Source organism: Bubalus kerabau, chromosome 21 (genome assembly GCF_029407905.1).
Source record: "Bubalus kerabau isolate K-KA32 ecotype Philippines breed swamp buffalo chromosome 21, PCC_UOA_SB_1v2, whole genome shotgun sequence".
NCBI lineage: Eukaryota > Metazoa > Chordata > Mammalia > Artiodactyla > Bovidae > Bubalus > Bubalus kerabau.
The window spans coordinates 36,140,575-36,164,441 of record NC_073644.1 but is presented as its reverse complement, the minus strand read 5'-3'; the positions used below and the strand labels follow the sequence as shown (position 1 = coordinate 36,164,441).

General features: G+C 45.2%; 1 protein-coding gene across 1 annotated transcript in view; it reads right to left on the bottom strand.

Moving 5' to 3' along the window:
• Nucleotides 1-531: 531 nt before the first annotated feature.
• The window catches only part of ANKRD29 (ankyrin repeat domain 29), a 52,368-nt gene continuing 29,032 nt past the window's right edge, over nt 532-23,867 (bottom strand). Inside the window, exons 7-11 of the mRNA XM_055559302.1 lie at nt 23,181-23,279; nt 12,469-12,567; nt 11,211-11,306; nt 8,249-8,347; nt 532-1,581 (exon numbers count right to left, since the gene is read on the bottom strand). Of these exons, the coding sequence (XP_055415277.1) occupies nt 1,498-1,581; nt 8,249-8,347; nt 11,211-11,306; nt 12,469-12,567; nt 23,181-23,279 (477 nt within the window). The 3' untranslated portion in view covers nt 532-1,497. The remainder of the gene's footprint in view (nt 1,582-8,248; nt 8,348-11,210; nt 11,307-12,468; nt 12,568-23,180; nt 23,280-23,867) is intronic.

The following is a 23,867-nucleotide window of genomic DNA, read 5'->3' as shown; positions in this document are numbered from 1 at the left end:
CATCTTTGGGGGCTCTGTGGGTTGCTTATTACTGGCTTTGTTGTTATATGGATTAAAATAAGCTGATTTTTTGATGACTGTTTTAGTTTTATTGATCATAATAAACTTTAAGAGAATCTCTTCTAATGTCAAAATTATTAACTCATCATTTACTGACTTAAAGATAATGCTTTTAGTACTACTGCAAGTTGATTAAATATATATGTATATATATCAGGTTTAAAACATTTCCCTCCATTTTAATGTGTTTTCACATGGAACACTGGCTGGATACCAGAGCAGACATGAACAAGAAAACTAAAGATGTGTTTTAATAACTGAAATGCCAGCAAGTGTTTATTATGGTAAGTTACAGAAAGATTTAATTTTTGTGTGTGCAATTAGGCACTGACTGAGGCGTTTAGACACCACTGATTAAAACTGCAGTGAATATAAATTCTGACCCCCACTCAAAGGAATAAAACCTAGGTTTCTTTCTTGGAATCAATCAGGTCAAGAACATGCACAGATGAACACTTATTAAATACTAGTAACAGTCGTTTATTACTTATACTCCTTCAATAGTAACAGCAACACAGTATACTTACATACATCACATTATAGCCAAGGACTCCAAAGTCATTGTATCAAGCAACGTGGTGTTGGAAACTCAAGATTCCACAGCATGTCAAGTCTACTTAGTTATGGCACAGGAAATAGATTCCCATTAATAGACCCAGAGTGACAGCTCAAAGAGACAAGCCTACACTTCTTGTGGCCTGTGATTTTCTGAATTTCCAAATTTGCCACTTGTATCCTACCATACCAACAACATTGACTCCAGGTAAAAATGACCTTTACATATGAGGAATAAGATCAGGACTAAATGAACAATTTGTCTTTTTTTATAATTCCATAGTCCATCTTTGGAAAGCACGAGGTGGAAGGTCAGAAGTGGCTTTTTAATAATGTAACTTCACCCATTATTGATTCACAATAACCACGGCCAGGACCCTTGGGTGGATGAGAACATTTTATACTGGAATGACATACACATACATGTAAAATATGATAGAACCGTATCTTTGAGTTCACGTATATTTAACACAAAAGTAAAAGAACATCAATTCATTGAAGGTCAGACTTTCAGTCTTTTTAAAGGAACAAAGCTTCCTGTTTCTGTTTCTAAGAGGGTTTAACTCTATCTTAGAGTTTAACTGAAAGACCCAAGTTGATGTAGTTTCAAACGAGTTTCTGTGGAATCCCCAAATGAACATGCCAGGCCCCCTGGAGTGGGGCTAGAGGCCAGAGCGAGAAGCCCACTACCTGGGAAGGGTCCCTGAGCGGCTCTGCTCTCCACTCGGGACACAAACCACACAGCTGTTCTTGGTCAGGGACCCCGGGTGGGTGTTCTGGGCATTTTCGTTCTTACAGGAATTTCCAACACTATTTGAAAAGCAATTTCTTTTTGGACAGTATGATTAAGGTTTTTATCTTTCAGTCAAATATGGGACTGAGTTAGCTCTTCCTGTGTCCTTCTTTACTTCGGAGGAGACGCAGTATATGTTCATTTTTGGTTAGTTCTGCTGGAAGTTCATTGGCCTGAAAGAAAATAAAAGAGGCATGAGTGAATTCTCCACCACCGTTGGTGTGGTTTTAGGGACTCTGAAGAGGGGCCCCTCACCCAGACCTGCTCCTCCACTGATGAAAAATCCCACTGGACTTAGTCTTTTGTATCAAGGTTTTAAAGGTTGTTGTTTTTTTTTTTTAATATACTTAAATGTACATATCACCAGTTACTTTCTTACCTCATTGTTAGCACTTTTTCTTTCTTTTTAAAAAAAATTTTGGAGTAGAGTTGATTTACATTGTGTTAGTTTCAGGTGTAGAGTGATTCAGACATGTGTGGGTATATATACAGATATGTGTGTGTTCTTTTTTGTATTCTTTTCCATTATGGTTTATTATAAGATACTGAATATAGTGCCCTGTGCTATACAGTAGGATCTTACTGTTTATCTACTTTATATTTAGTAGTTCATATCTGCTAATCCTAAACTTCTCATTGATTCCTCCCCCACTTCCCTCTTTGGTAACCAGAAGTTTCTTTTCTATATCTGTGAGCCTGTTTCTGTTTTTTAATAAGTTCATTCATATCATATTTTATTTTATTTTTTAAATTTTTTTAAGATTTATGTATTATTTTTGGCTGCACTCGGTCTTCGTTGCTGCACGGGGGCTTTCTCTCCTTGCAGCAAGCACAAGCTACTCTCTAGTTGCGGCGGAGGGGCTTCTCACTCCAGTGGCTTATCTTGTCGCAGAGCATGGGCACTGGGCATGTGGGCTTCAGTAATTGCAGTGGGAGATACGTTGTTGGATGAGAAGGCAGAGTCAGGAAATAGCCAGAATGTAAGACACATGGGAAAGAGCAGCTTTGGTGGCCCCCATGCCCCGCCTGATCCAGCCTCACTCCATGTCCTCTCTTTTCACAGTGCTGCTGAGACGCATTCTTTAAGCATTTATTCTGTGAGCAAGTCTCTAGTCCAAGAAATAGACAGGACAGGTCATGACATGGTTCCCAAATTTTCAGTCTCAGGACTTTTGTACACTCTTTTGAAAATTATTGAGGACTCTAAAAAGCTTTTGTTTTTAACTTATTAAAAGTGAAAACTGAAAGAAATTAAGTATATTTATTAATTCATTGAAAATAATAAGCCTATTACTGCTGCTGCTGCTAAGTCGCTTCAGTCGTGTCCGACTCTGTGCGACCCCAAAGACGGCAGCCCACCAGGCTCCGCCGTCCCTGGGATCCTCCAGGCAAGAACACTGGAGAGGGCTGCCATTTCCTTCTCCAAGGCATGAAAGTGAAAAGTGAAAGTGAAGTCGCTCAGTCGTGTCCGACTCTTAGCGACCCCATGGACTGCAGCCTACCAGGCTCCTCCATCCATGGGATTTTCCAGGCAAGAGTACTGGAGTGGGTTGCCATTGCCTTCTCCTAATAAGCCTATTAAGGTTAACATAAATAATACATTTTGGAAAAGAACTAAATTTTCAAAAACAAAAAGGTTGGAAGAGTAGCACTGTTAACAGTTTTGCATATTTCGTTACTATGTAGCTTAAAAGAAGACAATTAGATTCTCATATCTGCTTCTGCATCCAATCTACTGTGATATTTTGTTTTGGCTGAAGTATATGGAAAAAATTTAGCTTCATACAGACAGGTAGTTGGAAAAGAGAGAAACATTTTAACAGCCTTTTGGGATCATAGTAGATATTTTTCTTTGATGCTTCAACAATACAGGACAAGTGGCTGTTTCTTAAAGATTAATTGCTGTGTGCAATCCGGAACCACATCAATGAATTTTTCTACTCTGTTGCATTAAAATCCATGGGTCTATCTATCCGCAAGTGGATTTTTTTTTTAAACCTATGCTTGATTTGTAACATCCTGTACTAGTCATTTAGAAGATACCAATAAAACTGGAATTTTTATAAAATAACTTACAACATGTAAAATAACTTACAGAGGTTTGTAAAATTATTTTCAGCCACAGTTGGTGACTCTGCTTTGATGTGTACTAAGGTGCCGATGGTTTCTTCCACCACTGTCTTTGCACCATTACAGCAAATGGCTGTGTGTGCTGAATCACTTCAGTCATGTCCAGCTCTGTGTGACCCCATGGACTGTAGCCCTCTAGGCTCCTCTGTTCATGGGATTCTCCAGGCAAGGATACTGGTGTGGGTTGCCATGCCCTCCTTCAGGGGATCTTCCTGACCCAGAGATGGAACTGGTGTCTCTTACATCTAATCTGCATCGGCAGGCAGGTTTTTGTTTTTTTCTTTTTTTTTTATCACTAGCGCCACCTGGGAAGCCCAGCAAATGGCAGCACAGGGAAAAGGGCAAATAGTGCCTCTGTATTTTTATTATTTTAATTTTTAGAAACTTCCCTGACCAGGGATAGAACCCATGCCCCCTGAAGTGGAAACGTGGAGTCTTAACATTGGACCGCCAGGAAAGTCCATCTCTGTATTATCAAGAATATTGTTTTGACCTATTAGAACCTTTGAAAGGGTTTGGAGGACACCTCAACTATCCATGGATCACACTTTGAGAACAGTTGCTACAGATGAATAAAAGGATGTTCTTGGGAATTCAGGGAGGGCAATTCAAGTGCAGAAATGCACTCAAACTGGGGAGAGAACTCAGAGGTAGTTTTTTCCCCTGAAGTTAAACCTGGAGCCCCAGCTGCTTCATCTGAAACCTGGATCTCAGGTGAAGTTCCTGCAGTCCCCACTTTCTAGAGTGGATCCTGCTCCCTGACCCCACCTGCTGGGAATGATGAATTTGCCACAGTGGTCCTGCTGTGCACCTCGTCCTGCAGCTGCGCTCCTGCCCACCCACAGGACCGCTGACGTGGGTGCCGGACTGACAGAGGGGGGTCTCTGTGCGATGCTGCCTTAGGCCAGAGGCCCCGCTGTGGGGTCAATTCTACTATTAGCTTAGTTCCTGCAGGAGCAGACATTGTATGGGCTTAATGCCTGGGCCTGAGAAAAATGCTCACAGAATGGACCTGTGTGCCATCCAGTCTTTGAGTAACCCAGTGGCCACCCACTCCAGTACTCTTGCCTGGAAACTCCCATGGATGGAGAAGCCTGGTAGGCTGCAGTCCATGGGGTCGTGAGGAGTCAGACATGACTGAGCAACTTCACGTTCACTTTTCACTTTCATGCATTGGAGAAGGAAATGGCAACCCACTCCAGCGTTCTTGCCTGGAGAATCCCAGGGACGGAGGAGCCTGGTAGGTTGCTGTCTATGGGGTCATACAGAGTCGGATACGACTGAAATGACTTAGCAGTAGCAGAAGAACTAACTGTTTGGCATCAATTGTTGGCCCTTGATTGACAGGCAGGCAGGTAGCCAGGGGGGCCCTCCACAGTCAGGAAGAGGAACAGCTCTAAGAAGCTGTACCTCTGTCTAGAAGCTTGTTGAGTAGTAACGTATGTATCTGTCTGCATCAATGTCTGTATCCTTTACCATTAAAATAAGCTTTATGCTCTCAAAGTTTTGGCCAATCGCATTACTGTGTCCGGAGAAGGCAATGGCACCCCACTCCAGTACACTTGCCTGGAAAATCCCATGGATGGAGGAGCCTGGTGGGCTGCAGTCCATGGGGTCGCTAGGAGTCGGACACGACTGAGCGACTTCACTTTCTCTTTTCACTTTCATGCATTGGAGAAGGAAATGGCAACCCACTCCAGTGTTCTTGCCTGGAGAATCCCAGGGACGGGGGAGCCTGGTGTGCTGCTATCTCTGGGGTCACACAGAGTCGGACACGACTGAAGTGACTTAGCATAGCATAGCATAGCATCACTGTGTGTCATTCATATAGGCTTAAAAACCCGGTCTCATTCCTCCTCTCCCCCAGTGGGTCCCCACTGAATCCTCAGGTTGCTGAGGTTGTGCCAACTGCTATGATGGCTAGCACCCAGGTTGCCCCTAAAATCAGTCTTATCATGACAGCACAGGACCACAGGTCCATATTCATGACCCACAGCATCACATCACTGTCCCCACTGCTCTTGGGAGAAGATGTGTGCTGAGTCCCCAGTTGGGGTACCAAGAACACAGGATCCCTGCACCCATACAAAAGGCCATGGTCTGGGGGGAGGAGGCTACTGGGGCCGTGGTCACCCTCTCCTTGGGCATCCGCCTCAGGGCAGTAGTCCTGGAGCCTAGAGAGCAAACAGGTGCTTCTGTACCAGCTGAGAAGGGACTCTCCGTGCGAAGGCTTCAGTAGCATTCTTTACTTCCTGCTGACAGCCCTTGTCACTCTGTATTGCAATCTTTTTTTCTTGCAATTGTTTGATTATCCTTATTCCCCAGTAAACTGTGAGCCCTATGAAGTCAGACACTACGTTAATCTTTTTCACCAATATCTCTCCATTGATAAGGTTCACAGCACAGTGCATGCTATCTGTGCGTGCTAAGTCGCTTCAGTCGTGTTGGACTCTTTGCGACCCCATGGACTGCAGCCCAGCAAACTCTGTCCTGGGATTCTCCAGGCAAGAATACTGGACTGGGTTACCATGCCCTCCTCCAGCGGATCTTCCTGACCTAGGGATCAAACCCACTTCTCTAACGTCTCCTGCATTGGCAGACGGGGTCTTTACCACTAGCATATCTAGCAGGCACTACTAAGTGTTTGTTGGATGAATGAATGAAGGTCAAGAATACATCCTCAAGAGTCCTGAGTGGCTGCTGGAATCCCAACAATCTTGCTCCTGAAGCTGCCTCTAAAGAGCCTGGCTTTTCCAGGCTGTCTGGGTTATGGCTTTAGGAAGGGTCCAAAGTCCAGCATTTCAGTTACTGGAAATTCCCCATAACCATTATTGACGAGATTCCAGGAGACACAGGAAGAATTGCATCTTTCAGTTTCTATATAAAGATACTAAAGCTTCCCCCTTGATTTAACTCAATACAGGATGGCTTAGCCATGAAGACATCTTAGGACCGTCTATGTCCAAGATGCAAAGTAAGAGAGCGATTGTGGTTTTGTGGGCTCATGATACAATCAGGTCCGCTAATGGAAAACAAATCCATGTATTTCAGGAAGAGATAAGCAGCAACATTGTTTTCAAGCACTTCAATGATAGGAACAGGGGAAATAGTAATTCCATCTGCTAAGTGGAATGAGAAAAAAGAGGCTCTTGGCACATTGTTTAACTGTACTTCAAAATGGTTTCTTTTAAAAACACCAGGGAATGTTACATGGTTTCAGTTTTATTGTTAATAAAATCCAACACAGTAATGGGCTTCCCTGGTGGCTCAAACGGTAAAGAATCTGTCTGCAATGTGGAGACCTGGGTTCAATCCCTGAGATGGGAAGATCCCCTGGAGGAGGAAATGGCAATCCACTCCAGTATTCTTGCCTGGAGAATTCCATGGACAGAGGAGCCTGGCGGGCTACAGACCACAGGGTCGCAAAGAGTCAGACACGACTGAGCAACTAACACACAACACAGCAACAGATGCTTATTAAATTCAAGCAGTATACAAGTATAGAGTGAAAACTGCTTTCATATCCTCCCCTGTTAATAAGCACCCATCCTACTTCCTCCTTCAAAACTCAGTAGTTCAGTTGTTTTCTCCAGACCTTTCCCAGGCTACCCTTCTACCCCCAGTCTCTATATCTGACTGCTTAGGCAGCTGTTGAGTAGGAGGGAATACAATGATAACCTTTTTTTTCCCGCCCTGCAGTTACTGTGCATCCTCCCACCTCCAAGTTTGACTTAATAGGAAACTAAAATTATTTGGGGGCTATAAAAATATGGGTTGATTTTGCTCAACTATACTTCAGTAAAAAAAAATCTGGGTTGGTTTTACAGCTGTGGTAAAAGTCCTGTTAACAATATAAAAGCAACATTTTCGCCTTGCCGTAACCAAATAGAGCACAGGCAATTCTCAAGATATGAGTATCCAACTCATACAGGATGGTTATTAAATTACCAGAATTTTGACATTTTCAGGACACTTCTCTGATGATAGAACACTTACAACCTTACTCCCCCTCACCACTGTCCCCTACCTCCTGTCCCACTGTTACCTAAAAATCACTGATGATATAGGGGTTTTGAACCTCTGGGTTCAAAGGGCTTCCCCAGTGGCTCAGATGGTAAAGAATTTGCCTGCAGTGAGGGAGACCTGGGTTTGATCCCTGGGTTGGAAAGATCCCCTGGAGGAGGGTATGGCAGCCCATTCTAGTATTCTTGCCTGGAGAATTCCATGAACAGAGGAGCCTGACAGGCTACAGTCATGGGGTCACACAGAGTTGGACACGACTGAAGTGACTTAGCATACATGCATGCTGGGTTCAAATATACTGCTCACTCATAACCTATAATGAGAACATTTTATGTTCTTACTATGCCCAAGAGAATTCCCTGGTAGTTCAGTTGGTAAAGAATTAGCCTGCAGTGCAGGAGACCTGGGTTCTATCCCTGGGTCAGGAAGATCCTCTGGAGGAGGAAATGGCAACCCACTCCAATATTCTTGCCTGGAGAATCCCATAGACAGAGGGGCCTGGCGGGCTACATACAGTTCATGGGGTCACAAGAGTCAGACATGACTTGGTGACTAAACCAACCACCACTATGCCCAAGGATGAAGTTAGTGACTGGAGCCAGAGAGATGCTGTCTTGGCTTCAGCAGATGTGATCTTAACTCTTTTCATAGGCGCCCAATGGAGGGAAAAGATGACTAAGACAGTACCTTGTTTCTCAGGGCTGGGTCTGCCCCTGCTTCCAGGAGCAGGGCAACTGTCTTAATATTCCCACTGAGCACCGCCGCGTGGAGCGCCGAGGTCCCATTCTAGGAGAAAAGGACAGCGTGCGTCAGGTGAGAGCTCACAGCTATCAGCGCTCAGCTTGGCTTGCCTCATGAACCAGCCTGGCTGGGGATACTGTAATGCTAGAGCCTTTCTCGTCCTTATCTTCCCTTTTCAAAGTCACTAACTTCAGCATCTAACACAGTGTCCTCAGGGACACCGCGGACGGTCAGTATAAATACTGCCAACATCCTTTTGCAAGTACAATAAGGGATCTGCCCGTGCGTCCATGACTTCATGTTCACTTGGTCCATTGTTGATGCATTAGAACTTGCTGTGGGAAAAACAACAACACTCTGTCAAACTTTTTTTTTTTCCTTAAGAGTCTTTGTGCTTTAGGTGAACACACTTCTGCAAGGCTGGAGGTATAGCTTGCTCACTTACAGGCCAATTTGTCAGCCCAGCTGCACTCACTCCGCATGCACAGGTGGGCAGGACGATGACTATGGAGCCACAGGGCTTAAGAGTAAGAGCAGGTGGGGGTGAGGACCATTCCCTCCCCTCAGCCCCGAGTTGAAGCAGCTCTGGGTACAGAGGGGACCTAGTGAATAGGCTGCTGACATTTTATGAAATTCACTGCAAACATTTATTGAAATAAGGAAGCAGCCATGCATAGCACGTAGCCTGATTCTGGGAGGGAAGAGGAGAATACAACAAACCTGATATAAGAACAATGGATAATCATAAGATATCTGTTCTAGAAGGTACATATGCCTGTGAACAGCACCTATATGCAAGCTTAGTTTTCAAATTAATCACTATATATAGATATTGGGTTGGTCAAAACGTTCCTTTTTCTGTAAGATGGTTCTAGTAGCGCTTAGTTGTCTTTAACTTCATTCACAGCAATTGTTAGATTACATTCTGACAGCTGTTGTATCAGTGTGCATTAAAAAAACCTTGCTAAAATTGGTGAATTTTTGTGTAGCCACTTTAATATTGAAGATGGAAGGAAAAACATTTTGTAATATTAATAAAACACTATTATACTTTATTACTGTATATGTACATATAAAACCTTCTGATTTTGTAGACAAGTGAAATAAATATCATACCCAGAGAAAAATTTCAGCAAGGCAGCAGTTTTCCATGTCTGCTTTACCATGTTTACCACGCATGGCGATATGCTAATCTGATAACATGACATTCACTTAAATTTTAACCAATCTATCAATGTTGCCTATGTGCAACATGGCTAAGAATAAAAATGTAAAAGCTAAGAATGAGTTGTCTGAAACAAGACTAGATATTGCAAAGTCCATTTCTGAAGCTTGTTTCTTTTATTCACAGAGAATTCACTTTCACAGACTGTTTATTCTTACTTTCCAAACATTTTTTACTAAGTATAGTTTTTTGACTTCCAAGCTCAGGGAGGTCAATTAACTCATTGGGGTGAGAGAGGCCAGGACTGAAAACAGGAGCTCTGTATCAGCTGACATCAGCCTTGGAGCCTGAACATATAAAGGTCAGATACAAGGCATCCAAAAAGCCTCTGGGGTCATCTAAGGGCAAGTACTTCAGATACATCAATAAATCCCCAAAGTGCTAAACGACTGTCCCAAGTTTACAACAGGTTCTGGTGTCATCTCTCTAACAAAACAGGAGTGTGTATACCAGGAATCAGCAAACAACAGCACTCAGGCCAAATCTAGCCTCTTTCACCGCTTCCGCCGCAGCCGCCCCCCACCCCGCCCACCTGTTTTTCTACATCCTGATTAGCTCAGAATTTAAAAAAATTTAAAAAGAAGACCATTTTGTGACATGTGAAAATATGGAAGTTCAGAAATACAGGACTTCCCTGGTGGTCTAGTGGTTAAGAATCCGCCGGCCAATGCAGGGGACACGGGTTCGATCCCTGGTCTGGGAAGATTCCACCTGCTGCAGAGCAACTAAGCCTGTGCACCGCAACTACTGAGCCTGTGCTCTAGAGCCCGGGAGCCCAGACTACGGAGCCCAGGTGCCTAGAGCCCGTGCTCCCCAACAAGAGAAGCCGCCGCAAGGAGAAGCATGTGGACCACAACTAGAGAAACACCACACACAGCAACAAAGACCCAGAGCAGCCAAAAATAAAAACCCTAAATAAGTAATTTAAAAAAGGAAATGTAATATCTACCAGTGAAGTCTGATAAGATGCAGCAACACTTTTTGTTGTTGTTGTATTTTCTATGGTTGCTTGCTCTGTGCGACCGCTGAGTGAAGCTGCTCCAACATAGACTGTACAGCCACAAAGCCTAACATATTTGCCACCTGGCCCTTTATTGAAAAAGACCACCAATCTCTGGTAGATCCTCCAGTTTAGAAATATTTTAACTCAAAATGATTACAACTTAATAAAGGATTTTGAGGGCTGTTTTCTGGAAGACCCAGCCCTCCAGGATGACACAGTCTCTGAGGTGTCCAGATGTTTGAAGCTTACTTCATTTGACCTAAGCTAACACTGTGGTTCTTTGATCCAGGTAATGAACAGAAAGAATGTACCTGTCCTTCATGTTTTCTGGGACCCAAATCATGTCATGATTTGTGAAGGACTTTACCAATCTTCCAATGATATATTAATATTAATATTAATATGGTTGACTCTGATTTAGCATTTCATTACTATTGTCTGATTTTCTTCCCCCTAGAAAACTAGGTTACCTATAGACTCTGGTTCACCCTTTTTATTACCTTTCCATTTCTACCAGTGCCCAGGAATCTCCAAAATTAAGAAACTGTAGGTATGTTCTCTCAAGAATACAACTAACCAAGGAAATGGTACCTGGATTCTACTGCAGTCCCCAGTGCGGACTTCTCAAATTTCTAACCCCTCTCTTTTACAATTTGGTAAAATTTCTCTGCAGGTCTTACCTTCAAAATACCGAGGGTGGGTGAGAATTTCAGCAGCTCCTTTATAACATCATTATACCCTTTGTTGGCTGCTTTCAATAAAGCTGTTGTACCATCCTTTACAGAGAAAGGAAAAGAAAAGTTCATTATTAACATATGTGTGTGTTGGCTAAGAATGAAATGTTTGTTGAGAACTGGGAACATGCTTGTCAGAAACAGGCAAAATATGTAAACTAAAGCACAGGGCTGCCACGTCTTTTAAACTAAAATCATTTTAGAGCATACTAAACAGTTAACTCTGCATGAAAGAATACCAGACAAAGTATGTGACTTATTCTGTTATCTTAGAACCCTGCCCTTTGGGAATTCAAGGTCTTCTAGTCCCTTAGAATATTGGGGAATTTCAGGAGGATATTTTTAGAACATACATGGACTAAAGAGGCATTCTCTGCAGTTCACAACTTAGAAATTAATTGTTGAACTGCTTTTTAAAAGTTTTGAAATTTTAAATTTTTTATGATTGTTGAACTGTATCTATGGTTTTGAAAATTTAAACGTGCTTTTCTTTTTGCTTTTCCAGGTACACACTCTTGCCCTAGTCTGCCCTGGGTACATGGGTGCTGTGGGGAGAACAGGAAAGGGGCAGACTGAAATCTGCAGGAAAGAATACAGAGACAAGTTCAAAAATTAATATTCAGTTTCTGTCGTCCTTTTCTGGCCTGAAAAGAAATTTTCCAATTCCCCCTTTCTCCTGCTGGAACACATCAATTGCTGTATTTGGACGATCTTGCTCACAGACTTCTATAGTAAGGAAATCACCCCTGTGGTGCAGCTCTCTACAGCCTGGGGAGCCTGGGCACCGCGGGGACCCCAAATCACCGACCTCGAGAGCCAGCTGCACTGCGGCCCAGAGGCCAGCAGGAGGCGCAGCGCCAGGCGGATCCGCAGCCAACGGGGACACATCCCCAAGGACCGCCGAGGTCCGAGTCTCCTACCTCCCCCATCCGCCGCGGGTCATCCAGAGGCTAGCTCTGGTTGGAGGGATATTCTCGAGGAATTTAACATTTTCCCCTTAGAGACAGAGCAGCAATTGCTAGGTTTCAATTAATTCAAACCTTTCCCTGGGTTTTCTGCTAAAGAGCAGGAGGTTGGGAGGAAACCCTGGTGAATTAGAGACAAAATGAAGCGGCGTCTTTCTTCTCCGCACGTCTGGGCTCGGGGGTCAACGCTACGATGGGAGGCCTCTCCACCCCTCCCGCGCGGTGGTCCCCGCACTCACGTGGCGGGCGGCATCGCGCTCGGCCCCGCGCAGCAACATCACCCGAACCACCTCGCTGTGGCCCATCTGCGAGGCGATCCACAGCGGTGCTGTCCCGTCCTGCGGGGAGAGGACACGGGGCGGGGTGGGGTGGGTGCGGAAAGTGGTTAGGGCCCGGGCAGGGCTCCCGACCACACACAACGAGGGCGATTCTACCCACCTATCGAGACTGGCATTTGGCAGTTCCTGGACCACTTGGGGAATTGCCAACATTCAGATCCTGGCTTCTTAAAAGTCAAAGGTGTGCAGGACTCCAGGGAAGACGCGTGGGAAGCGGCCGAGTTGCATTCACACCAGGCAGAACCAAATTTGACAGCCCCGGGCAAGAGAAGCTAAGCGTGCTGTGCTAAGTCGCTTCAACCCGGTCCAACTCTTTGCGACCCTGTGGACTGTAGGTAGCCCACCAGGCTCCTCTGTCCATGTGATTCTCCAGGCAAGAATACTGGAGTGGGTTGCCATGCCCTCCTCCAGGGGATCTTCCTGACCCAGGGATTGAACCTGCATCTCCTGCGGCTCCCTGCATCCTGGCAGGTGGATTCTCTACCACTGAGCCACCTGGGAAGCCCAAGGAGAAGCCAGCCTGTCCTTATTTTCCCCCGGACTCTATCTCTTTGCTTTACTGGCGGGTTCACACAACACACCATGCTTCGTGGGGGCCCCTCATTCTCATGGAAGAGGGGGTGGTTTCCTCTGAGGACCGTCTGAGTGTCAGAAAGCTAAAGACGTTGCTCCCACTCTTTTTCTGTGTTTGGAATGCCCCACCATCACCTCGTCGTTTCCAGGGACTATAATTTCATGCAGGATGTGACGCTGTGTCTTCTGGGGGTTGCTGCAACACTGCCCAGCTACAGCAGAGCGATGGTTTTGGTAACACTTCCTGAGTGTTATTTTCCCTGTGATTCTTTTTTCCCTGTGAACACTGGGGTCATGAAACTGAGGTGTGTTGCTCCAGAGAAGGAAAAGTGAAACATCAGAGACAGAGAAGGATTTGACAGGAAGGAGGGTGGTTCCTGCTGGTCAGAAAGGAAACTAGAAAACCCTGCTAGTGCCAGGAAGGACTCACTAGAGAGGGAGTGGGGAGGTGGGGTCACGAGTGTCTGTGTTTCCACCAGCTCTGGGTTGAATCTCGGTTGGTAAGTTCGGGTGCCAGAAACACAGATCAGTTATGGTGAATTCCAGATGGGAAAGGACTTTCTCCTGTTCTTGAGATGAAACCCAGGAACACTGCAGGCCCCTTGGAGGAGCTCTGCGCTTGGCTGGAGCCTCACGGGTAGAAGAGAAATGGTTGTGGGAGCTGTCTGGACCAATGCTGGACATGGCCCCCAATACCCCTGGTCACATTCACCCAGGAGTCCCAGGCTGCCTGCGGGACATCAGAAGCGCTGGCTGAACAGCAGCCTGGAGTGAGTCTGGGTCGGGGAGACAAGGCTACAGAATGTCAAGAGCATAGGTGATGGCAGGACCTGTGTCTAGTAGACCAGTTGCCCCTTCAGGGGACCAGCGCAAGAGGCTTAGAGGCCAGGGAGCTGGACAAGCCAGCAGAGGAAGCAGACAAGAGTATCTTCACCCCCACCCCAAAGCCACAGTGATACTCTGACCTCTGAGAACCTGGGTCACTTGGAGAGACTGGCAGGAGGAGTGAGAACCCAGAACTGACCAACCTTAACCTCAGACGTAATTAAGGTAATGGAACCCGAAGAGATGGCTTTAGTCACATCAGACTAAATTACTCATCAGTGGGGCTGCGGGCTGAAGAGCAAGATGAATCAGGTACAGAGTCTAGAGTTTCACTTTCTGTTGGAGGATATCATTTCAACTCCAGGGTACCACCTGCGGCAGCCACAGGATCACTGCCCACTGCTGTCCTGAAATGGACAGAGGACCGAGGTATTTGGGTGGGGTGGTGGGTGATGGCAAACCAGGAGCCTAGAAGGATCTGGTAGTGCTGAGGGGGGCCAGAGGACACTGACACCACTATCTTGGGGGAGATACGGGGAAGAGGTGCTGGAACAAAGGATGGAAGAAGGCTGGAGACGCCCTGACCTACTTCATGCTCTACAAGGGCCTCTTAGACATATCCCTGAATCTGAATATTCTTTTTTCTTAAGATTTTTTTTTAAAAAATATGGACCACGGGCTTTCCCTTGTGGCTCAGTGGGTAAAGAATCTGCCTGCGATGCAAGACTTGGGTTCGATCCCTGGGTTGGGAAGATCCCTGGAGAAGGAAATGGCAATGCATTCCAGGAAAATACCATGGACAGAGGAGCCTGGCGGGCTATAGTCCATGGGGTTGCAAGCGTAGGACATGACTTAGGGACTAAACCACTACCACTTTTAAAGTCTTTATTGAATTTGTTACAATATTGTTTCTGTTTTACGTTTTGGTTTTTTGACCATGAGGCAATCTTAGCTCATGGGAATCTTAGCTCCCCAACCAGGGATTGAACCCACACTCCTTGTATTAGAAGACAAAGTTCTAACCACTGGACCATCAGGGACATCACTGTATATTCTTTATCATTAGCAATATAAATAATACCTTCATCTGTACTTTGAGTTTACAAAGCACTTCTGAACTCATTGTTTAATTTGATTCTCCCAATTCAGGATTCAACCAATCTTTTGTTTGCTTATTCAAACACCCAGCAATTATTAAGCATCTTCTAAGTCTAGAGAGGAGTACTAAAAACAAGATCTGGCCTCAGTTCTCAAAGGAATGCAGCCTAGTGGAGAAGAGACCTGGAAATATCCGTATGATTGCAGGGCCACAATAAAGTACAGACAACATGCCCAGGATGAACCTGGAGAGGGACCCTCTTACTGTGTGGGGGAGACAGGGTCAGCTTCTCAGATGGCATGGTATGAGCTGGGTCTCCAGGGAGGACTAGAATTTTGCCAGGTGGGGAAAGAGGGAAAATGGTCTTCTACGTAGAAGGAAGAACATTTACAGTCACAGTGGCGTGGATAGGCGTGGCTGGCTCAGGCTGGGTGGGAAAGTCAGTTGGATGCAGCCCAAGGGATATGGGTGGGGCCCCAGGAGACAGGACAGAGAGTCTGGGTTCCACAAAAGATTTCCCCAGGTGCTAATGCACTTTCCCCTCCATCCAACTCTGGGTTCATCTGCTCTTTGTCGTTATGGCCACCAGAGGGCAGGCAAGGAAAGAAAGCCAGCTGTGCTGTTCCCTTAATTCCTAACTAAGCTTTCCAAGGGCTTAGTTGTTTTTAGATAAACTCTGTTAATAACAATGGCACCCCACTCCAGTACTCCTGCCTGGAAAATCCCATGGACGGAGGAGCCTGGTAGGCTGCAATCCATGGGGTCGCTGAGGGTCGGACACGACTGAGCAACTTCACTTTCACTTTTCACTTTCATGGCAATCCACTCCAGTGTTCTTGCCTGGAGAATCCCAGGGATGGGGGAGCCTGGTGGGCTGCCGTCTATGGGATCACACAGAGTCGGACACGGCTGAAGTGACTTAGCAGCAGCAGCAGCAGCAGCAGTGCAGTTGAGGGAGAAGGCAATGGCAACCCACTCCATTACTCTTGCCTGGAAAATCCCATGGATGGAGGAGCCTGGTAGGCTGCAGTCTATGGGGTCACGAAGAGTCAGACACGACTGAGCGACTTCCCTTTCCCTCCCTGGTGGCTCAGAAAGTAAAGAATCAGCCTGCAATGCATGAGACCCAGGTTCAATCTCTGGGTCTGGAAGATCCCCTCCAGGAGGAGGGCATGGCAAACTACTCCAGTATTCTTGTCTGGAGAATCCCATGGACAGAGAGGAGCATGGTGGACTATAGTTCATAGGGTCGCAAAGAGTCGGACTCTACTGAAGCAACTTAGCATACATGCATTAATTGATACTAATACGTGGAGAAGTGCTGAGAGGTGCTTTATTAGCAGCAACTATTAATATCGTAACAGTGATGCTAACACTCAAATGTTGTCACCTTAATTGCAATAGTCATAGTAGGTGGAAAAAGAAGTCACCACTTCCTGGTTGAGAAAACTTAGACAAATTCCTCTGAGCCTCCGTGTCAGCCTTCTGCAAAAACATTAGCTTCAGAGATATTTGTGAAGGAGAAAGCATACAGAAATGTGCTCAGCACAAGGAGTGGCCAACAGATGCTTAGAACATGGTAACCAGACCTGAATATTATTTATCATGAAAAACAATAAGTTAATTTGAACTTTTGTTTACAAAGCATTCCATGTACTTTAAGTTGATTCTCCTAGTTACCCTAAGCGAAAACGGACTGAGCAGGTAGGATTGATTGAGAAAATGAGATTTGGGGGAAAACTATGTATTTTCTTACTGGTGCTTACTTCTCCAGAGCTGATTTTTATTTTTGGCTTTTTTAAAAAATGTTAATTTTTACTGAAGTATAGTTTCTTTAGAATGTCGTGTTAGTTCCTACTCTACAGCAAAGTGAATCAGCTATACCATACATATATGCCCTTTTTTGGATTTCCTTCCCACTTATGTTACCACCAAAGCGGATTTTTGAACCCAGGATGCTGAATGTGATCCAATTATTTACCAGCTGATTATCTAGTCTGTGAAGAGGACAGGTTTTCCTCTTCTCTACATCACAATCTTTGCTTTTTCATATATTTTCCTTCTATTAGAATCTTCATTGTGACGGTGAGTGTAATAAAACTGATGGCAATCAGGTCGGTTTAGAGCTTTTTTAGAGAGTTTTCGGGAGAAAAGGAGTAGGAAAAACATCGGAAAATATTTATAAAAGTTTTAAATTACTTCTTGACAAAAACATACTAAGTATATTAAATCAAAGAAACTTGCATGAAGTAGAAGTTACAACTTCACCAGCACATAGAAAAAGAAACAGAACATTTAGCTTGAAGATGGGATTCATGGGGATCCTGACAGCTGTCATTTACTGTTTGTGCATGTCAAGTAGAAAACAGTTTAGACTTATTTTGCATACCAAGTGATACACTGGCTCAGTGCAAAAAAGGAATGATAAGGTAGGCTGGTTAAAGATTAAATAAGCTGATGAAGTAGTAAGGAGATCCCCATGCCTGGAGGGGTTTGACAGTGCCTGATCACCAAAAAGCTTCTATACCCAATGTATGGTTAAATAGGGGGCTTTTGCAGTTCCTCCCAGCTCTGTCATTCCCTCATTCCATTTCAGATAATATTTTCAAGTATCCTGTAGTTTTATACAGAGGTCACAGCATGAGATAGGAGTATATGACATGATTTGTATTAGAGACTAAATTTTATTCGGTCTTTTTAGGCTCTTAAAGATGATTTTGGAGAAGGCACTGGCGACCCACTCCAGCACTCTTGCCTGGAAACTCCCATGGACAGAGGAGCCTGGTAGGCTGCAGTCCATGGGGTCGCGAAGAGTCGGACACGACTGAGCGACTTCACTTTCACTTTTCACTTTCCTGCATTGGAGAAGGAAATGGCAACCCACCCCAGTGTTCTTGTCTGGAGAATCCCAGGGATGGGGGAGCCTGGTGGGCTGCTGTCTATGGGGTTGCACAGAGTTGGACACAACTGATGTGACTTAGCAGCAGCAAAGATGATTTAGGAAAAAGAATTAAAACCATTCTCTCCCAAGTGCATTCATGTGTGCTCAGTTGTGTCTGGTTCTTTGTGACCCCGTGGACTGTAGCCCACCAGGCTCCTCTGTCCATGGGATTTTCCCGGCAAGAATACCAGAGTGGGTTGCCATGCCCTCCTCCAGGGGATCTTCCCAACTCAGGAATCAAACCTGCATCTCTTGCACTGGCAGGTGGATTCTTTACCACTGAGCCACCTAGGAATACACGGCAATAAGTATATTAAGTGGCACTAGCTCTTTGCTTCCATTGCTTTCTAGCACCTACACTTAGGCTACTTCACCCGCAGGCTCCAGACAAGAAAGTGCTAAAGACCAGTTCTGTTCTAAATTGGGGGAGATTAGGGCTTCCCAAGGGCTTCCCTGGTGGCTCAGAGGTTAAAGCGTCTGCCTGCAATGCAGGAGACCTGGGTTTGATCCCTGGGTAGGGAAAATCCCCTGGAGAAGGAAATGGCAACCCACTCCAGTACTCTTGCCTGGAGAATCCCATGGACAGAGGAGCCTGGTGGGCTACAGTCCACGGGGTTGCAAAGAGTTGGACACGACTGAGCAACTTCACTTTCACTTTCAGGGCTTCCCAGGTGGCGCTAGTGGTAAAGTACCCGCCTGCCAATGCAGGAGACGTAAGAGATGCTAGTTCGATCCCTGGGTCCTGAAGATCCCCTGGAGGAGGTCAGGGCAACCCACTCCAGTATTCTTGCCTGGAGAATCCCGTGGACAGAAGAGCCTGGCGGGCTCTAGTCCATAGGATAGCAAAGAGTCGGACACGACTAAGCGACTTAGCATGCACACATGCGAGAGATTACAAGGAACCTCATCAGTAACACAAGGGGTTCAATATGAAGACAACTTTGCTACCAGCCCTGGAGCCCTGACCTGGAGCCATTTCTCAGTACTGTGTCCTTCTATTCTGTGTCCCTGGTCCAGCAAACGAGTCTAGAGAAGATGCTACCTGAGGCTTGCACTGTCCATACTGTGACCCATTCTCCCAGCCACAGGTGATCAGACCAAGGATGGGCAGGCCAGCCATGGCCTAGGGAGCAGGGATGAGCTTCAGTGACATGGCTACCCCAAGAGTTTTGGAATCTGACCTGGAAACTTGGGGACCACATACAAAATAAGTGGGCAGAGGAAGCCAATCAAAATAAAAAGGAGTGGGGAGCGAGAGAGAGGCAAGAAAGGACTTTGAGATGACAGACACTGCTTGGCTTACGAGAGAAAAAGAACAGCCTTGATTTCTGATGGGTTTTCTGTTCCAGGGAGGCAGGAAGGCCTGGATGGACTAGGAATGAAAACAGCAAAACCGAACATTCACTAATCCCTTGGTATATACTGGCCACTGCAGGAAGTTTTGCAGGGATTACTTTTTTTTAATGCTCACAGTACTCCCAAAGCAAAGATACCATTATGATCATGGTTTTACAGTTTTAAAAAATGAGATTCAGGGAGAGCAAGCAAATTTGCTTGAGGTCATACAGTTACTAAGCAAAACTGAAACTATGTTTCATTGCCTTGTCCATATTCCCATAACCACCAAGCTGCTCACTTTCCCCACCCCTGGTCCCAGCCCTGAGGTCTGGGTCTGACTCCTAGAATGCTCCTGGGACTGGTGTCCTGCCCGGGAGCCTGGGCCCTACATCAGAGCCTTGTTCCAGTTCCCAGTCACTGATCACCATGCACTGCAGCCTTCCAGGCCTTGTGGGAACTCTGCCCACGCCACAGGCTGTCCTCTGGTGGTCAACACAGCTTTTCTGAGAACAGAGGACATGCAAGCAGGTGGGTCTCCCTATTGCTGTCCGCTCCCATCTCAGAGCCCTCAGGACACCATACCCATCCGATGACTCCACGTTGCCCAGTGCCCACCACAGGGTTGCCCTCCAAGCTTACAACCCGGGAGAAAGGATCTGGGTCCAATCCAATCTGGGTCCCAGCATCTCTCTTGGATTGGATGGATACACGTCCAAACCAAGGCTTCTACTAGAGAAGGCACTTTATGAGATGACCTTTTGGTCAGGTTTCAAAGAAATGCTGATTAGCACATTAAGAGAACTAGATAGAGATGAGTTGATGACAGACCAACCTCATCTCCAGGTATAGAGCCTGACCTTTGCCACTCCATGAAAGCATCATTTTAATAGGCTGTGTGAATTGAGATGGGAAAAGTATATTGGTAGGCGTGCTAAATCATTTCAGTCATGTCCGACTCTTTGAAACCCCAAGGTGTGCAGCCTGCCAGGCTCCTCTGTCCATGGAATTTTCCAGGCAAGAATACTGGAGTGGGTAGCTATTCCCTTCTCCAGGGGATCTTCCAGACCCAGGGATGGAACTCATGTTTCCTGCATTGGCGGGTGAGTTCTTTATTGCTGGCACCACCTGAGAAACTCCTTGTTGGTAGAAAAACACACTAATTAGCCATCTCAGCTACTGATTAAAAACGTCTGAGTCATATCAACTAGGTGAGGATGCATAGACAGAACTGAAAATGAGGTTTTAAATGACAGTGGAGTTCACGTATGTCTGTGACTCTTGACCTCTTTATTTAGGACAACTTAAAAGGGAAATTTTTCAAGCTCTTTCTAGGGATAAAAAAAATTAAAAAAAAAAAAACACAGAAGAAAAGAATTTCGTCTTTCCCGAGCCTGCCTATGACTTGCTTTATGATTAATGACTCCTTCTCACAAGAGTTATAAGAGTACTAAAAGGATTTTCAGTTAGTTCTTCAGTGATAGAATTACAAGGAAAAGCCTTGCCTACTACCATTTGGATTCCCTGCAGCTCAGACCAAATATTAGCTGAATAATTTCAGTGCAGCTCTGTTCATATCCTGGCATAGTGTATCATACAATGTCAGGACTCCATGGGATGGTGAAACAAAAATTAGAACTCAGATTTACCCAAAAATTTTAAGAAATTAAACTAGGCAAATACCTTGTCCTTATTTTGTAAACTCAAGAATATTCAATGATTCAATGTGTCAGCTGAGATTTCAGAATAAAATATTGGCTTCCAAATGTCCTACCTGTGTAAATGTCTACCATGTGCCGGCCATTTTAATGGAAACTTTCAATTAGATTTTTTTTAACTTCTTCATGAAAGTGAAGTGAAAGTGTTAGTCCCTCAGTAATGTCCGACTCTTTGCAGCCCCAGGGACTGTAGCCTGCCAGCCCCTCTGTCCATGGTATTTCCCAGGCAAGAATACTGGAGTTATCATTCCCTTTTCCAAGGGATCTTCCCGACCCAGGGACTGAACCTGCATCTCCTGCACTGCAGGTGGATTCTTTACCATCTGACCCACCTGGGAAGCCCTAACCTCTTTATAACTTTCGTCAAAGTCAGCTGAGGTTGATATTACTTTTTATGTATTTCTGACACTTCTTGTTTCTTGAAATGAAATTAAATACGCAGAGTTTACTCTTTCAGAGAAGACAGAATCTGGACTAGTCTGACCTGGGTAGATAACCTTTAACTATAAGCCTGTGGGAAGGCAGTAAAAAGATTATGGTTTGAGGGTACAAGGGGGTTAGTGCACTCTATAGAAAGGAAAATTTTCATCGCTTCCCACAGGCCCCCCACCGTCATGGTGATTCTTACTTTATAAAACACCTCTCCCTAAATAACAATCTTTTCAGAGCCGGATGCTCACAATTCCAAATAGCTGCATTAGATGTAGTCGTTGGGAAGGCATGTCACTTGACCCTTGACCCAAGGGCGGGGTCCTCCCGTTCCCAGGCTGGGTCACGCACTTCGCCCAGGTTATCCTCATTTCTAAGGAATGAAAAACAGCAGCGGTGTGTTGTGGTTACCATGGCACTGCTGGGTTACTCTTTAACTTCCTGGTTTTCATATCATCACACAACTCATTTTACATTTGTTGTTGGTGGTGTTTAGTCACTAAGTTGTGTCTGACTCTCTGTGACTCCATGGACTGTAACTTACCAGGCTCCTCTGTCCATGGGATTCTCCGGGCAAGAATATTGGAGTGGGTTGCCATTTCCTTCTCCAGGGGATCTTCCCCATCTAGGGATCGAACCCATGTCTCCTGCATTGGCAGGCAGTTTCTTTACCATTGAACCACCAGAGAAGCCCCAAGGTACCCAAGGCTACTCACTGAGGCACAAACAGGCCCTCCCGTATCAGGGCCAGATCACAGTGGAAATCTGCCTATGTGTAATTTCCTGGCAAGTTATCAGCTTGCCCTTTTCCCTAGAAAACTACCTTTAAAAGTAAGGTTACCTTAATCTGAAATGTTTCATTAAAAACAAATGAATTAGTGAAGAAATAGTTCTGATAGAAGAGAGGCTAATTATAAAGCCTTACATTTGGATGGTTCTTAACCATTTATAAATGTGACCTTGTGCATGCCCGTGTGCTAAGTCACTTCAGTCCTGTCTGACCCTGGATTGTAGCCCACCAGGCTCCTCTGTGTGTGGGGATTCTCCAAGTGAGAATACTGGAGTGGGTTGCCATGCCCTCCTCCAGGGGATCTTCCCCACCTAGGGATCGAACCTGTGTCTCCTGTGGCTTGCAGATTCTTTACCGCTGAGCCACCAGGGAAGCCCTGGTTAGTTACCTTGTGGCTCTTTCTTTAAGTATCAGTTAATTGATTCTCCAGATGACATCTTGGCTTTTGGTAAATGAAGTCTCAACAGTGCTGTAATCTGAGAGACGAAACTATAGAACCCACTAAGAACACCTTTGGCTTAGCACAAGAAGTGGTGGGGAAGAGATAAGGCAGCATATCAGCAGAGGGGCTTAGCAAGGGCAAGGCTACCTGGCCCGCCTCGATTTACCTATGTCCCAGTCTAGCCTACTCTCCTGACCTCAGTGCACCGACATCATTTATTTGAACAGGAGGTGGCAGAGTATGTACTTGACCTCAGACACCAAACATATTGAATGGTGATGTCAGCCTGGTGAGCCCAAAGCAAAAAACAGGAGAAAGCTTGATCAAGGATGAACTTTCATCCAGAGGCAAAAAGGCTTTAGAGACCCGGATCTGACTGGTTATCTTAGGCAGGTGCTGCTGCAGGACTGCAAGCCCACCCTGCCCACCGCCCCACACGCATGCGCACGCGCAAACATTACCTGCCTCGGCTGGTTGACCTTTGCGCCTGAAGATAACAATAATCGAATCACATCCAAGTAACCCCCTTGGGCTGCTAGGAAGAGTGCAGTGGCTCCATCCTGAAAGTTAGCAAATGTAAAGTGTTAAGAAATTATTTATTTTAAAAGAAATTCGATCTTATAATACTGATACATATGTTTAATGCAAGTTTCCACTTCCACCCCTCCCTTCCCTCTTTTTAATATGCATGGTATTTTATTCTTTGAAGACTAGTTCTAAAACATCACACTAAGTCAGGCTGAAAGGTAAAGTTTAAAACAGACAGCTGTATAAGGATGAGTTACAACATATGCAATGACTGTTCACACCATAAAATCTTGGTCATAGAGCTTATGATACATCTAGCTGCAAAACTCTGGTTTTCCAAAGAGTCATCATTTTTCTCTGTCCACACAGCTTTCTCATTAGCTGCCTTCTGCTTTTGTTGCGTGATCTCAGAGTCCACTCTCTTTTATTTAGGATAAAAAAATACACACTTAATACAATTTTCCATTGCAACCCTTTTGTCACTAAGAGCTAAGTTGTTCATTTAAAAAACAAAAACAAAGGGTTTCCCTGGTGGCTCAGTGGTAAAGAATTCCCCTGCCAACACAGGAGACACAGGTTTGATTCCCGATTCGGGAAGATCCCACATACCTTGGGGCAGC